A 17,826-nucleotide genomic window follows, 5' to 3' on the forward strand; every position below is an offset into this window, starting at 1 on the left:
CTGCTCAGCCACGATTGGCTGAGCATAACTGTGCTCGGCCAATCGCGGCTGAGCAGCTGATGACGCGGCCGGCACTCGGGAAGATCGGAGGTGTTCGGGCCGGCCGGCCGAAGATGACGTTTGGCACAAGATGGCGGACGCGTGTCGGCACGGATCAGGTATGTATAAAGCACTACACTTCCGGGTACACGGGTGGGGGTGGTGGGACACGGGGAAGGGGGCCATTCACAGACATAACATACATTACAAAGTTGTATAACTTTGTAATGTGTGTTATTCTGTGAATAATTTTTTACCGCCGCACTACCCCTTTAAGTATTGTATTGTCCCTCAAAAGTTATACAAATTACCAATATACACTTATTACAGGAAATGCTTATAAAGTGCTTTTTTCCCTGCACTTCCTACTGCATCAATGCTTCACTTCCTGGATAACATGGTGATGTCACTTCCTAGATAACATGGTCATGACCCAACTCCCAGAGCTGTGCGGGCTGTGGCTGCTGGAGAGGATGATGGCAGGGGGATGCTCAGTGTCCCTCCAGTGCCCTGTGTCCCTCAGTGTCCCCCTGCCATCATCCTCTCCAGCAGCCACAGCCCGCACAGCTCTGGGAGTCGTTTTGTGACATCACCATTTTATCCAGGAAGTGAAGCCTTGATGCAGTAGTAAGTGCAGGGAAAAAAGCACTTTATAGCAATTTCCCGTAATAGGTGTATATTGGTAATTTGTATAACTTTTGGGAGACAATACAATACTTTATTAAAAATTTTCGCCGGACTTCTCCTTTAAGGCATGACGTTTCAGGCTCTCACATTTCAAGCCCTGTCCCAGTCCAGGAAGCAACTGGTGACCGTGGACCGGCGCAGCAGGATGCGGGAGGCAGCGATGAAGCAAGGGAGGTAAGAAGTAAGTTGGTTTACCCTCTTCAGCGATGGAGTAAATAACTTTATAGGTGATGATCAACTCCTCCATCTCATCTCAGACACAGGAACAAGAACTAAAAGGTATTAGAATGGGGTTGTGGGGTAGTGGGGTAAATTTCACTCAGTTTTTATTTTTACACCATCCTGAGCAAAATATATATATCAAAAAAGTATTATACCAGAATACCCCTTTAAGACGGTTCTCCAGTTGTCCAAAATATAATAAAGCATAAGAAAACCACTGTCCACAACACAAAACCTTTCTCCCTTGCAAATGGTTCTCCCATCACTGTTTGTCTATCAGACGAACACAAAGGCTTTAAAGATCAGTGAAGGTTAGGAGGATGGTCACTTATAGTTTAATTACTCTCTTGTTATGAATCAAAATGGCTCTAAAAAAATGAAGCCTTTTAAAGAAGCTATTTAGCACACTAAATTATTCAGTCTACATTGCAGGGTTCCCAGAATGCAATGCTACCGTCTGTGGAGGATCATTTACTTATAACATCTGGATGACCAGATAAGCATTACCTGCAAAGTGGAGAAGAGGAAATGCGTGGGCATGAGTATGAGTGCGGTTTTCTATAAACCAGGTCTGTCATGATGTGTGTTCATCACCTGTCAGCAGCAGCAGGTGCCAGGTGTCAGCAGTTTCCAGGACAGGAGGAATACTGTCTAGAAGACTTCATTTACATGTTTATCAACCTTCCATGACATGTGATCATGTTTTGCAATAATAGCCGATCCATTTCTTGCGGTCTAAGAGCTCATGCATCCAGCTGTACAGTCATGGCCAAAGGTTTTGAGAATGATACAAATATTTATTTTTACAAAAGCTACTGCTTCAGTTTTTAAAATGGCAATTTGCATTTACCCCAGAATGTTATAAAGAGTGATCAGCTTAACAAAGCTTGCAAAGTCAATATTTGCCTAGAAAATGAACTTTATCCCCCAAAACACATTTCAACATCATTGCAGCCCTGCCTTAAAAGGATCGGCTAACATTGTTTCAGTGATTGCTCCATTAACACAGGTGTGGGTGTTGATGAGGACAGGGCTGGAGATCAATCTGTCATGATTAAGTAAGAATGACACCATTGGACACTTTTAAAGGAGGCTCGTGCTTGGCATCATTGTTTCTCTTCTGTTAACCATGGTTATCTCTAAAGAAACACGTGCAGTCATCATTGCACTGCACAAAAATGGCCTAACAGGGAAGAGTATCGCAGCTAGAAAGATTGCACCTCAGTCAACAATCTTCATCATCAAGAACTTAAAGGAGAGAGGTTCCATTGTTGCCAAAAAGGCTCCAGGGCGCCCAAGAAAGACCAGCAAGTGCCAGGACCGTCTCTTAAAAGTGTTTCAGCTGCGGGATCAGGCTACCAGCAGTGCAGAGCTTGCTCAGGAATGGCAGCAGGCAGGTGTGAGTGAATCTGCACGCACTGTGAGGCGGAGACTCTTGGAGCAAGGCCTGGTCTCAAGGAGGGCAGCAAAGAATCCACTTCTCTGATATTCTGCAAAAGGTACAGGGAGTGGACTGCTGAGGACTGGGGTAAAGTCATTTTCTCTGATGAATCCCCTTTCCGATTGTTTGGGACATCTGGAAAACAGCTTATTCGGAGAAGACGAGGTGAGCGCTACCACCAGTCTTGTCTCATTCCAACTGTAAAGCATCCTGAAACCATTCATGTGTGGGGTTGCTTCTCAGCCAAGGGAATCGGCTCTCTCACAGTCTTGCCTAAAAACACAGCCATGAATAAAGAATGGTACGAGAATGTCCTCCAAGAGCAACTTCTCCCAACCATCCAAGAGCAGTTTGGCGATCAACAATGCCTTTTCCAGCATGATGGAGCACCTTGCCATAAAGCAAAGGTGACAACTAAATGGCTCAGGGAACAAAACATAGAGATTTTGGGTCCATGGCCTGGAAACTCCCCAGATCTTAATCCTATTGAGAACTTGTGGTCAATCATCAAGAGACGGGTGAACAAAAAAAAAAACCCAAAAAATTCTGACAAAATGCAAGCATTGATTGTGCAAGAATGGACTGCTATCAGTCAGGATTTGGTCCAGAAGTTGATTGAGAGCATGCCAGGGAGAAGTGCAGAGGTCCTGAAGAAGAAGGGTCAACACTGCAAATATTGACTTGCTGCATTAACTCATTCTAACTGTCCATATGTTACGCCTGGAGTAGTGGATCCACTGGACCGTCACTAGCGATGGCACTAACCTCACCAGGGAGCGGAGTCTAAGGGGCCGCTCGTTTTCACCAGAGCCCGCCGCAAGGCGGGATGGACTTGCTGCGGCAGGCGACCCCCAGGTCGCTACCCCTGGCTTGGTTGCCAGTGACGGCAGGCGAGGCGTGGCAGGAGCAGTAGGCAGGAGATAGTGCCGGCAGAGGACTGTAGACGTGACCGCCGGTGGCGGACAGGACTCAGGAACAATGGGAAGGCAGCGGGCAAGGACTAGGGACAAGGACTGAAGACAGGAACAAGGGACAAGAACTAAGGTCAGGAACAACAGGGAGCTGGGCCAAACGCTATGGGAAGCATGTAGAGGCTCCAACATCTGTAGTGGGGCAGGGTTGGAATTTATAGGGAGTGATTGTGTGCAACACCAATTAGGGGCGGACTGGCCCTTTAAATCTGAGACAGCCGGCGCACGCGCGTGCGCGCCCCAGGAGGCGGGGACGCACGCACAGACGGAGACAGGAGCGGGGCGAGGTAAGGCGCCCACCGGGGCCGAACATGTAGCAGCGCCGGGTCCCTGCACAAGGACCCCGGCAGCTGCATGGGGCAGAGGGAGGTCGCGGCGGCGGCCCGGAGCACGGGACGCCGCCGCGGCCGTGACAGTACCCCCCCCCTTTGGCCTCCCCCTCTTTCTAGCCTGCAGGAACCTCTTGATGAGATCTTGGTCCAGGATGTTAGCCTCGGGTTCCCAGGACCTCTCCTCAGGACCAAATCCTTTCCAGTCCACCAGGAAGAACCTTCTCCCTCTGACAGTTTTCATGGCCAGAATGTCTTTAACAACGTAGACGTCGTCAGAGACGGCTTGTGGAGCAGAGAACGAAGACTTATCGGAGAACCGGTTCAGGACCACTGGTTTTAAGAGGGAAACATGGAAGGCGTTCGGAATCCGCATAGTAGGGGGTAGGCGGAGTTTGTCGGTGACAGGGTTGATGCGTCTTAGCACCGAGAAAGGACCGAGGAATCGAGGGCCCAACTTGTAGCTGGGAATCTTGAGTCGGACATATTTGGCTGAGAGCCAGACTTTGTCACCTGGTAGAAAATTCGTGGCGGGTCTTCTTCTTTTATCCGCCTGGCCCTTCATGCGGTCAGATGTCTTGAGCAACGATTGTCGAGTCTGTTCCCAGATCGACTGCAGGTCAGATAACAACTCCTCCACGGCTGGGACCTCAGAGGATGGAGAGAGAGGCAGAGGAGGACGAGGGTGTTGTCCATAGACCACATAGAAGGGTGACTTGCCTGTGGAACTCGAGTCCAGATGGTTGTAGGAGAACTCCGCCCATGGAAGCAGACTGGACCAGTTGTCCTGGCGAGCGGAGACGAAATGTCGAAGATAACTGCCAAGGACCTGATTGACCCTTTCCACTTGCCCATTGGTCTGGGGATGATAGGCCGATGAGAAGTCCAGCTTAGGGGTATATAATTGCAGCCAAGGAAGACCCAGCAGGATGTTGGAAGAGGAATGGCGCAAGACATAGAAGGAGATCCTCTCCTGATGTAAGGCGCCCACCTGGAGGACTAGGGGTGCCGTCTGGCAGTGCAAAGCTTCGGCAAGAATCTCGCCCGTGACCGAAGAGATAGACCGGGGTTGGGCTAGCTGTATCACGGGTAGCCGCCATCTTTGGACCAACGAAGCAGAAATGAAACTGCCAGCAGCGCCAGAGTCGATGAGGGCAATAGTCTGGAGAACTTGCCCTGAGGGTGTCTGGATGGAGACTGGCATAGTCAACCTTGGAGAGGTGGCATTCACACCTAGGGAGGCCTCTCCCACCGGACCTAGGTGCGAGCGTTTCCCGGACGCTGAGGACGTTGGGGACATCTCTGCCGATAGTGACCAGTGCCACCGCAATAGAGGCAGAGATTCAGCTCCAGTCGACGGGTCCTCTCATCAGTCGTCAGGCGAGCTCGTTCCACCTGCATGGGAACTTCTGGAGACGACTGGGGCATAGGAGCAACGGGATTCTGGAACACCGGTGCCAGCCGGGGATGGCGACGGGGCAGACTCAGACGCCGTTCTTGCCGGACCTCCTCCTCTCTCTCGGAAAACCTGGTGTAGACTCTGGTAGCCAGTAGAATGAGTTCGTTCAAGGAGGTAGGAAGGTCTCGGGCAGCGAGCACATCTTTCACTCGGCTGGACAGGCCCTTTTTAAAGGTGGCAATTAGGGCGGCCTCATTCCAGTCTAGTTCCGCGGCCAGGGTGCGGAACTGGATGGCGTAATCACCCACGGAGGATGTTCCTTGAGATAGATTGAGGAGAGCAGTCTCAGCCGAAGACGCACGGGCAGGTTCCTCAAAGACAGAGTGGAACTCGGCCAGGAAGGTTCGGAGATTAGCAGCAACAGGGTCATCACGGTCCCACAGCGGTGTGGCCCAGGCCAGAGCTCTACCCTCCAATAGGCTGATGATGAAAGCCACTTTAGAGCGCTCAGTGGCAAACTGACTGCTTAGAAGTTCAATATGCATAGTGCATTGGGTCAGGAATCCTCTGCACAACTTGGGGTCACCTCCATATTTACTTGGGAGAGCCAGTCGGAGTTTTGAAGGGGCTGCAGGAGGTGATGACTGCTGAGCTGTGGTATGCTGCTGTACGGCTGCAGTCAGTTGTTGGATCAGCTGTGACTGTTGCTGGATCTGTTGAGCCTGTAGGGTGACCACTCGGGCTACTTCACGGATATCTGGCACCTCGCCGGGATCCATGGTTGGAGCCTACTGTTACGCCTGGAGTAGTGGATCCACTGGACCGTCACTAGCGATGGCACTAACCTCACCAGGGAGCGGAGTCTAAGGGGCCGCTGGTTTTCACCAGAGCCCGCCGCAAGGTGGGATGGACTTGCTGCGGCAGGCGACCCCCAGGTCGCTACCCCTGGCTTGGTTGCCAGTGACGGCAGGCGAGGCGTGGCAGGAGCAGTAGGCAGGAGATAGTGCCGGCAGAGGACTGTAGACGTGACCGCCGGTGGCGGACAGGACTCAGGAACAATGGGAAAGCAGCGGGCAAGGACTAGGGACAAGGACTGAAGACAGGAACAAGGGACAAGGACTAAGGTCAGGAACAACAGGGAGCTGGGCCAAACGCTATGGGAAGCATGTAGAGGCTCCAACACCTGTAGTGGGGCAGGGTTGGAATTTATAGGGAGTGATTGTGTGCAACACCAATTAGGGGCGGACTGGCCCTTTAAATCTGAGACAGCCGGCGCGTGCGCGCCCTAGGAGGCGGGGACGCGCGCGCCGGCCGGCACAGACGGAGACAGGAGCAAGGCGAGGTAAGGCGTCTCCCGGGGCCGAACATGTAGCAGCGCCGGGTCCCTGCACAAGGACCCCGGCAGCTGCATGGGGCAGAGGGAGGTCGCGGCAGCGGCCCGGAGCACGGGCCGCCGCCGCGGCCGTGACACCATATAAGCTTATGATTGCAATTATATTTCTGTATGTGACAAAAACATCTGACAAACACATAAAAACCAGAGGGCAGCAGATCATGTGAAAATATAATATTTGTGTTATTCTTAAAGGGGTACTCCGGGCCGGGGGTATTTTTGTGGATCACCGGGGAGGGGGTGGAAATTGAAGCCAGAGGTCACTTACATCTCCCGTTCCAGCGCCAGTGCCCGGATCACGTCGCCCAGTACTTCCGTCCCGCGGCTGCTTTCTGGTCAGAGCGGGCGCATGAGACGTGACGTCTGAGGGCAGCTCTGCCAATCATGCGGCCGCTCTGACCAGGAAGCAACCGTGGGATGGGAGTACCGGGCGGCACGATCTGGGCACCAGCGCTGGAACGGGGGAGGTAAGTGACCTCCGGCTTCAATTTCCACCCCCTCCCCGACGATCCACAAAAATAACCCCCCGGCCCGGAGTACCCCTTTAAAACTTTTGGCCATGACTGTACTATGGCTTAGTTTTATGTGAAGGAGTCCTTTACAGTAAGGCCATGTTCACACTACATAAGTTTCGTGATAATCACAGCTGTTGTAACAACAGCCAAGATTACTATGGAACTTACATAGTGCTGCCTTCTAAGGAATCCCAGCCAAAGCGTATACACATAGTATAAACTGCAGCCGGGATTCCTAGCGGTGCCGTAGTGAAAAGCGATCGCAGAAAACCTGTCAGTGCACACAGGCTCCGCACGCTCCATTGCAGCGGGAAGTTTGGATGTGGGCGGGCACGGATGCGCCCGCATCCGAATTCAGCGGCGAAGATCATCCGGCCGGTAGTGCAGTACTGGCCGGGATGATCTTCCCTGACACCGGCCGTTCTTTGACTCGGACGGGTCACGGAACGGCTGGTGTCTTACTACATGGGAACATGGCGTAATTCTGAAAACAGCCAGTTTCATAGGAGGGATATAGAAGCTTTTACTTTTAGATTCCACTTTAAAGGGGTACTCCAGCGGGGGGAGGCACTTTTTGGCTGGGACCAGGGAGGAGGTGGCTGAGGGAAACAACGTCCACTCACCTCCCCGGTTCCAGCGGCGGGTCCCGCATTGCGGAGCTCTGGTCCCCGGTTCCCGGCCGATTCCTGGTGTCTGACGCGGGCCCGAGACGATCCGTCTCAGGTCCGCTCAGCCACTCAGTGAAGGAGGCGGGATCTGAGCGGACTTGAAACGGATCCCGCCTTCTTCCCTGACTGGCTGAGCGGACCTGAGACGTCACGTCTCCAGCCCGCGTCAGACACCAGGAAGCGGCCGGGAACCGGGCACCGGAGCGCCGCGATGTGGGACCCGTCGCTGGAACCGGGTAGGTGAGTGGACGTCTTTTCCCTCAGCCACCTCCTTCCCGGTCCCAGCAAAAAAGTGCCCCCCCACTGGAGTACCCCTTTAATGGGGTGGAAATTAGTTGCAGCAAGCACCACTGACCACATGACCACTGGTTTACATGTCTATTATATGTTTTAGGCACTGTTTTTTTTTTTTTTGGGGGGGGGGGTGTTATTACTTTTTACTAGTGGATGAAAGGGGTATTCTCATTTCAACTTACTTAGTTATACTTGTAGGGCTCACAAAGTTAAATATTTTTGCAACTACATTCATTAAGCAAATTTGACTTCTCCTCATGTGGCCGCTCTTTTCCTTTCATTGTTGACAGCTCGTTGTCTAGGTTAGAGACCCCCACTCTGCTCTAAAAGCAGTGGCCTGGAGGGTGCTTATATAGCCATAATGTAAACGTGTTGAGATAAAGTGTAAATATAATGTATAATATATATATATATATATATATATATATATATATATACCAGGCCACTGTTTTTGGAGCAGAGCAGTGATCTGTAATCTAGGCAGTGAGCTGTCAACAATGACAGGAAAAGAGCAGCATATCAGGAGAAGGGGGAAAGTTTGCTAAACGAATTTATTTGCAAAAATATTCAATATAAAATATTTGACAAACCCTTCAAGTGTAATATAAGCTTAAAGAGAATGTACCACCAGGTACATTCGCTTTAAGTGTTGCATATGAATAGAATGGTGCCGCTGCAGGGAAGCCAGTGCCGCGGCCTGTGCCTAGTGCTTTAGCCTAGACCGGTGCTCGTAATAGACCAGCGCTGTCTGTGGGAACCGGATTAATAGAACAACGCAGGCACGGGGAAGCTTCCCCGTGCCTGCATTGTTCTATTCATATACAGCACTCAAAGCAAATGTACCTGATGGTTTTAGTTCTATGGGTTTTTAGATGCATTTATTATTTGTGCCTTTTTAAAAAGTCACAAAAATTTCTGCAGTCTTACTTCACTTAGTGGGTGGCATAGAAAGGTAAAAAAAAAGTGCACTGAAAAAACATATTCTACACTGTACCACAGGGGTGGGCAATTAATTTTCCCATGGGGCCACATGAGAAATTGAAATGGTTTTTGAGGGCCAGGCCAATATACGCTGCAGTAAAATGTATCATTGTTTCAGCAGCACAGACGCTCTGACACGGGCCAGTCAGAGCTAGTTAGCGGAAAGTGGCCTGCAGGCTGTACAATGCTCGGGTCTGCTGTATCACAACATGATAAGTTTGGTGCAGTTTATATTGACATAAGGGAAGAAGTACAAGCTAGAAAGGTGGCGTAAAAAAAGTTTTTTCCCCATCTTCCTATTGCTTGTACTGCGGTGTAAAGCCATACAGCCTCTATGCACTGTGATAGAGTCCATGACAGTGTGAATGAGCTCTAAGGGTACTATTACACGGCCCGATTCGGCCGATCATCGCTCCGTGTAATAAATGCAACTATCAGCCGATGACAACGATCATCAGCTGATCGTTGATATAGGTTAGACCCTATTTTCGTCGGGCGCGACGGCGCACCGCTGCGTGTAATAGTGGTGCGTGGCCGGCGACTAACGATATACATTACCCATCCACGTTCCAGGGCTGCTCCTGCCGTCCGCTTCTCCCGGGGTCCCGCGCGCGCTCTAGCTTCACAGAGGCCTGTCAGCTGATAGGCCGCTCAGCCAATCACAGGCTGCGGCGCTCCCGGCCTGTGATTGGCTGAGCGGCCTACCAGCTGACAGGCCGCTGTGAAGCTAGAGTGCGCACGGGACCCCGGGAGAAGCGGACGGCAGGAGCAGCCCTGGAATGTGGATGGGTAATGTATGCCAGTTTAGCAAGGGCTGCAAGGACATCGGTAACGATGTCCTTGCAGCTCTTGTTAAGCGATTATCGGGCTGTGTAATAGGCCCAGTAAACGAGCAACGATCTAGCAGATCGCTGTTCGTTTACAGGTATTATCGGGCCCTGCTCGGCCCGTGTAATACCACCCTAAGTCAGGCACATGGCCCTAATAAACCATCATTGCAATAGAAATACCGGATGATAATAAAGCTTCTGCTAAGGAGACATTCAGGTAACTGGCAGAGACTGAGCATATTTTACTAGTGACTTGGCCAGGTAACTCAACAAGTGACAGGAACTCCTGACTTACAAGCAGATACACACAACCTTTACGGTGTCTGCATGTCAATGCAGTAGAAGTGGATGCCTGCCAAAGTAGAGAACAAGATTCTTGTCTTCAAGGAGAATGTTCTTAAAGTCCTTGATGCAACCCAAATCAAATAAAGTAGAATTGAAAGGTGGGATTAGATACATTTGAGAATTCCAATAAAAAATCGAGCCCTTCGGCCCTGCTCACAGATTTCTTTTCCTAAAACTCTGACACAACCTTCTAAACCTATGGTCCGAATGCCCTATGCTTAGGATATTGTGTCAGCTTTTCAGTGGCAGAAAGCTTTGAGCAGTCACAAAGGGTCTAAAGGTTTGCTAAACACCTGCTGGACAGCTATACCTGCCAGCCAATAGTGTATGGATTCTCAATGGGGAGAGGGTTATAAGCCACTGGCAGAACATTCTGGCAGCCTCTTATCTCCTGTGAGAACAAACGTTCCGACATTTTGAAAACCAATATTCCTGATCTGTCTTGTCCTGGACATCTGCCATTGGGAAGAAAGATTCCAATACAGATTATTTAGTTGACCAGTCCCATAAAAATAGCCAGATTCTGCCTTCATTCAACACGTGACAGTGTGGTGCCTTGGATTACGAGCATAATTCGTTCCGGGACCGTGCTTGTAATTCAAATCACTCTCAAACCAAAGCAAATTTTCCCATAAGAACTGCAGAAAATCATTGAAATGCAGAAAATTTGTTTCCCACCCCAAAAAATAATGATTTTTTTATTCTGAATAACATGTAAAACAAACATTTAGAAACAGCTGAATATGTCATATTATAAGTGACAGTACAATATAGCAATCAGCATGTGGTGTATAATGTGTAGTAAGTGCATAAACCTGAAAAACAGAAGCATACAAAAACAAAGATACAGGATGGAGCTGCAGATCTCCATAATGCAGTAGCGTAGTACAACAGGCTAGAATAGAGAATCAGGGCTGCTGTCAGAGGTCTGTGTGGTCACATGACAACAATGGAGAAGGGGTCTGTATTCAGCATGGACCATTCAGGAAGTGAGAATCACAGAGATGTGCACCAGGACAGTGACAGAAACTTTATATACAGCAGTGTGAATGGCTGAGTGTAAGTGCAGGCACATTATAGCAGCAGTGTGTATAGCCGAGTGTGAGTGCAGGCTCATTATAGCAGGAATGGAGAGGATGAGAAACACAAGGGCTGACGGAGACTGCAGGGAGTATGAAGGAGTGAGCAGGGCAGATGTGGGCACATAAATGCAGCACTCTCTGTCCGGAGAGAGAGGGGTTACAGCTATGGAGAGATTAACTCCACAGTCCTGTCCCCTGATGCAAGCCCCAGCCTGAAGTGGATCTGCTATGATTTGGAAGTTGAGGGAGACTTCCTGGTCAGTGTACAGTGCTGTAGACCACCCTGTACAGGCCATGCCCCTCCCCCTTCCCCACTCCCAACCAGTCCAGGGAGCTATTAAACCAAAGCAATGCTCTTAAACCAAGTTACAATTTTGAAAAACTGTGAGCTCTTCTTGCAAATCGCTCTCAATGCAAGTTACTCTTTAAGCAAGGTACTATCATATTTTAATAATAGTGACACATTAAACAATGCCATTAAAGTGACATTTCAAAAGTTTTGACTGGGGGGGTGGTATTCGCTATGAATATCACTGATGCTAGGACAATGAAGTAGAAGTGTTCTTCTGGATGTTATACCCCATTGTTTCTACTTGTCTCTCCTCTGAGTAATTCTTTAACAATGTGATCTTTGTACGTGTATCCTTGACAGACCCATAGACAGTTCTAAGGTGGAGCCTCCTGAACGTCACGGCTGCCTCACCTCAAAATTGTCAAAAGTAGAACTCAGTGAACTTGTGAATGGTCTCTTCTTCACAGATCAGCTGGCTTGGAAAATGTAAACTAAACATGTAACCGGTTATATTCTTCAGTGAGCTATGTCTGTATCAACAAATGCTTAGGGTAATTGTGAGCCTGTATTCAGCAGTAACACACAGGCCGCTGCATGCAATGCTTTTTAACAATGTCATGAGGACTTCCCATTTGCTGTGACTCTAGAAGGGGCGGGTAAACTGGAGCCGTGCCATCTGCAGGCCTAAACTACTTCTCCAGGAACTATCAGCTGCTAGAGCTGCTACGCTTGTCTAAAAGTATGTTCAGTAAGTGCAACACTGTGACGTACAGGATCTGCAGCAGAATCTGCCATCAAATCTGCCGCGGATCCTGTACGTGTGAAAGAACCCTAAGGGTATAAACCCACACACCGTATAAGCAGCGTATTTACTGCTGCGATACGCAGCAAATACGCAGCAAACACACAGCAAATACGCAGCAGATTATATCTAAATAACTGAACACAGCATCAAATCTGTACCAACAAATCTGCTGCGTATCTGCTGCGTATTTGCTGCGTATCTGCTGTGTATACGGTGTGTGGGTTTGTACCCTTAAAGAATATTCTTCCACAAAATCAAAAGATTTAGTTGAAGCAGTGAGCCCGGGAAGTGTACAGCCATAAGCTTCTTCCAGCTCAGCACTGAGATCCTGACTGATCGGCAAAACATGTCAAAAGTTTTTTCTTTTTATTTAACAGTGATGGTGCGTTTACACAGGTTATCTGACAGATTTTTGAAGCCAAAGCCAGGAATGGATTTGAAAAGAGGAGAAATCTTAGTCTTTTTTTTTAATGAAAGTCGAATCTTGGCACTCACGATTTTAATGCTTCAAAAAAAATTATTTATTGTAGAAAATGGTGAGTGCCGAGAATGGACTTTCATAATACTACTACGAGCACCACCCCTGACACAGATGTGCCCTCTAAAAAAACTTTGGTTGTTTTTATTTTTTTTTACCTGTTCTATGTTTGCAAAACAGGAGTCCGTGGAGCCTCAGTTGCGAGTCTCAAAACACGGGATAGCCAGATATCACTAGCCTGTTGACACGGGGTGCCTCTATGATAGGGAGAGAACCACACCACCCTGATAAATAGCCCCTTAAGTCCCACTCGGTTGCGAGTATTGGAACATAAATAGAGAAACACCAGGGTGGCCCCTTTTGTTAATGTCTAACTCAAGGTGCGAGTATTGCGATCATGACAAGGGCTTGCCAAGACAGGCTCCCATCCACAGACAGCCGTTTCGGGGTTTTTGCCCCTCGTCAGTGTGGAGTAGGATTCTGGCTAGTTGGGGCAATAGCAAATCGACCAACAAAACACAGTTATCACTGAACTCAAGGAGAACAGTGAAAAAAATTCCAATGAAATACTCAATCAAGAGTCTCCACTGATGCCCCCAAAAATTTAAATATGCAAAAGAGGAGTCCGTGGAGCCTCAGTTGCGAGTCTCAAAACACGGGAATAGCCAGATATCACTAGCCTGTTGCCACGGGGTGGCACCACCCCTGACACAGATGTGCCCTCTAAAAAAACTTTGGTTGTTCTTTTTTTTTTTTTACCTGTTCTATGTTTACAGTGTGTTCCTGGCTTTGGCTTCAAAAATCCGTCAGATAATCTGTCTGTGTAAACACACCATAAAGCTATGTTCATACACAGTATTTTTGCCAGTATTCATCAACCAAAACCAGGAGTAGATTGAAAACACAGAAAGGCTATGTTCACATTGTTGAAATTGAGTGGATGGCCGCCATTTAATGGCAAATAATTGCCATTACTTTAAAACATTACTTTTAAATAACGGCCGTTATTTGCCATTAAATGGTGGCCATCCACTAAATTTCAACAGTGTGTTAACCTAGCCTTTTTGTGTTTTCAATCCACTCCTGGTTTTGGTTGATAAATACCAAAATACTTAGTGGGAACATAAGGGAAGATTTATCAAACATGGTGTAAAGTGAAACTGGCCCAGTTGCCCCTAGCAACCAATCAGATTACACCTTTCATTTTCCAAAGAGTCTGTGAGGAATGAAAGGTGGAATCTGATTGGTTGCTAGGGGCAGCTGAGCCAGTTTTACTTTACACCATGTTTGATAAATCTCCCCCATAGTCTTAGGCTGGGTTCACATTACGTAAAAAACACGGCCATATTTCATTACAACGGCCGTATTTGTGCAAATACGGCCGTTGTTATGAAATACGGCCTTTTTTTAGCGTGAACATAGCCTTAGGCAGTGTTCGCACATGCTGGCGAACATATGTGGCAGAAACCATGCCTTAATGTGTTCACCAATGGTCTTGTGATGTTGATAGGTTTATCTAAACCATTCACCATTGGTAACAGCATTGAGGCATGGTTTTGGCTGCATATGTAAAATAATAAATGTATTAAAGACTAAAAATTGGGGAATGAGCACCAGAGTATAGTCATCCTTTAATGATTTCCCTTATGTATATAGCATGTATGTTCCATATATAGAACACACTCACATTCTTACACCCCATTACATCTCTGACAGCCTAATTGCCCTAGATCTTACATGACTGGTAGGGCTGATAGGAATCCTGTATATTTACCGAGGGTGGGTGGAACCTGAAATACCCAATATATGCAAAAACAGAGGTGGATTATGGGGTGGAGAAGATCAGTGAGGATCTGCCGAGCACAAAAGACCTGTCTGTTACACATACTTTTACTTAAGATGACATACCATTAGTTGTCTAAATACACCTAAAGAATCTATGGCAGGCATTCAAGAGGACTGGATTCCTCATAGAGTAATCATTCATTCCCGTCATCCCCGGTCACTGTAATTTTCTCCGCTAGAAACCTGGCAGCCATGGTCCTGGCTTTATTTTATCATTACACTTCTGGTACATGTAAGTGAAGATGATACATCAGAAACAGATGACATTGCTGTGCTAGTTACCTATCAATCTGGTAGTAGGAAAGCAGAAGGACTGTGTGTAGAAATGGTCACTTGTATGGTGACTCTGATTGTGTACACTATACATAATAGATGTATCTAGTCATACTTGTTTGTTCACTTTTTTATTTTTCTAATAATAATATTAAGAAAAATAAACAATAACATAAAAAAAACAGTAGATCAAATTTCTGTCCTGTTAGTTATCAGCGGGAATGCCTTGCAGCGACCACAGGTTATCACAGGCAAAACAGACTATAATATGTATATATGAATTGAGGACATGATACTGCAGAATCCGCAAGATTGCCCATTAGCTGGGAGTACCACATGCAGTTTTTGGAAATGGCATAAAGCACAGTAGATGGTATAAAACAATGAAAGTATAAGGCTATGTTCCCACAACCGGAAAATGACGGCCGTCTTTCCGGATGGCCGTCATTTTAGTGCCAAAAGACAGCAGTCTTTTGACAATGGCGGCCGCAAATAATGTCCATGATCATCCCGTCATGGGAACATTGCTTTATACTGTAACAAAAACTGAACGTGTCACTACAACCTTAGGCCTTATTCACACGTCCCACTAAATTGCCCGTGCTCAAAGATTCGTGATCACAGACAATTTTAGGGCTCATTGATTTCTATTGGGCTATTCACATGATTCGTGTTTTCGCGGATCCACAATCTGTGCCATGACAAAATAGGATGTGCCCTAATGCTGACCCTGATCACAGCATGGATGCCCTATAGAAATCTATGTAATCTGTGTTTTTCAAGGACTCCACGGTTGTAGCATGTGATATCAGCGATGTGATGTTAATTTTATTATAACTAGCACTGTACAACTGGATCCACAGAAACAGTTCCAATCACAGACGGTTCGTCATGGATCATGTAGCTAGCTAGTGGACTTAAATCACAGTGCTCAAAAATCACTTGGCGCGTGAATGAGGAGTTTATGAAAGATGAGTGACAATATTTTTGATAGTAACGTCCAGTCATTTATTATTACCAATTGTCCGCAGTTTCTTCTTCTTATACTTTAAGTGGAGGTTATGTGGGAGATGTATTATTGTCATTGTAGTAGTTGACGTCATTACTAAGGGGCTGAGTAGAAGATATCTGTTGTGTGAGCTGCTCTCCCACCCAGCTTTCCATCTCTATCACATGAGTATATCACATGGACATTTTTGTGTCGTCATCATTGGGGATGCAGGTCCAGGCCTGACCGCACCTCTCATCACCCTTAGGCTACTGTCACACACAGCAGTGGTTTTTGGAGCTCAGAAGGAATGTGAAATATAAAGGAAGGGCTCATACTTCTTCTTCCTGCTGGATCCACTCCTGGCTTTGACTCAAACGTTGAAGCGGCCAAGTGTGACGGCGGCCGTATTTGTGTCCATGATATGGAGGCATAAATGTGCATGTAATATGCTTGAAGACATAGGCCCCGTTAACACTGAGCTAGAACGGCGGAGCTCTCCGCTGCAGAATCTCGCCATGCTCAGTGTCCTGCTTTGAGTGAATGAGAGGGCGCGCGCACGGCCACTTCCTCTCCTCTCCACTCAAAGAAATGACATGTCACTTCTCCGAGCGGAGAGCGGCGGTAGCGGAGGAGTGCGCACCCTCTCATTCACTCAAAGCAGCACGCTGAGCATGGCGAGATTCTGCAGCGGAGGGCTCCGCCACGGAATTCCACCGTTCTTGTTCAGTGTGAACGGGGCCATATAGCGTAACTTATCCGCGCGGATTCCGTAGTGTGAACCCACCCCTATTCTGTCAGAGCTGAATAGGTGAGAAATTTCAAGGAGAAAACTTTCCTCTTCAATTCCTCGCTTATTAGGATGTATAGTGTAACAGGAGGTAATGATGTTTATTGACACTATGGTTACAACTGGCACAGTACATGGTGGTACACAGGTATTAATAAATACCCCTCCCCCCATATATCCTTTGCAGGGGTCTTAGTAATTCCGTCCTGTAGAGTGCTAGGTGGTATATCTATGTGCCCAGCCTATATGGTGGCACAGCTGTACTGATGCTATAGAGGGCAAAGTGGTATATGTGCCCAGACTATGTGCTGGCACAGTTGTAGTCATCCCATCCTGTGGGTAACCTGTGGATTTATACTCCAGCTGCACAGGTTACAGACATGCCCCTGGGCTGAGCTGCCTCCTGGTAAGCAGGATGTGGCAGTACAGCCCAGCACATGCCCTCCCCGTCCTCTGCCATCCCCCTGTGACCAGCAGGGACTGGCCATCTCCTCTGCAATCTATAAAGCTGGAGAAGTTTTAAAAAAAAAAAAAAAAAAAAAAAGGCAGAGAAGTGAAGAGAGGGGGAAAGAGAGCGAGAACACATCCCCGCGGCAGCACAATGAATCACTTCCCCTCCGAGCAGCAGCAGCAGCCGCGCAGTGTGCCAGTCACAGGACTCGCCTGGTAGAGAGCGCCGCCGTGCCACCTCCTCCTCCCGTGCCTAACCCTGTGCCACCGCCTCTCTCCCCTCCAGGATGGTGCTGCAGGCTCTGAGCGACTGGTTCTGGTGGGATCGGATCTGGCTGCCGTGTAACTACACCTGGGATGACTTCCAGAACAGCGAGGGGACCGGCGCCGCCTACACGTCCCAGCTCCTCGTCACCCTGCCGCTCGCCCTGCTCTTCATGCTGCTCCGCTATGGCTTCGAGAGGTGAGTGACTCCCCCCGCCAGCTCACACTCACAGCACACTCACACCGCACACACACCACACTCACACACACACACACACACACACACACAGCACACTCACTGTACACACACACTCACTGTGCACACTCACACACACACTCACTGTACACTCACTGTGCACACTCACACACACACACACACCACACTCACTGTATACACACACACACACACACCACACTCACTGTACACATACACACACACAGCACA

The 17,826-nt window shown here is 48.2% G+C and overlaps 1 protein-coding gene across 2 annotated transcripts in view; it reads left to right on the forward strand.

Annotated features, from left to right (window-relative positions):
* The window catches only part of CERS3 (ceramide synthase 3), a 112,065-nt gene that overhangs the window by 44,352 nt on the left and 49,887 nt on the right, over positions 1 to 17,826 (forward strand). The window contains exon 3 of one of the 2 annotated variants that reach the window (XM_069985238.1): positions 17,404 to 17,580. In XM_069985238.1, the coding sequence (XP_069841339.1) occupies positions 17,405 to 17,580 (176 nt within the window). In that variant the 5' untranslated portion in view covers position 17,404. Of the gene's footprint in view, positions 1 to 17,205; positions 17,581 to 17,826 lie in introns of those variants that run through there. The other variant, XM_069985246.1, reaches the window with a different exon arrangement.

Source organism: Dendropsophus ebraccatus, chromosome 1 (assembly GCF_027789765.1).
Source record: "Dendropsophus ebraccatus isolate aDenEbr1 chromosome 1, aDenEbr1.pat, whole genome shotgun sequence".
NCBI classification, from domain to species: Eukaryota; Metazoa; Chordata; class Amphibia; order Anura; family Hylidae; genus Dendropsophus; species Dendropsophus ebraccatus.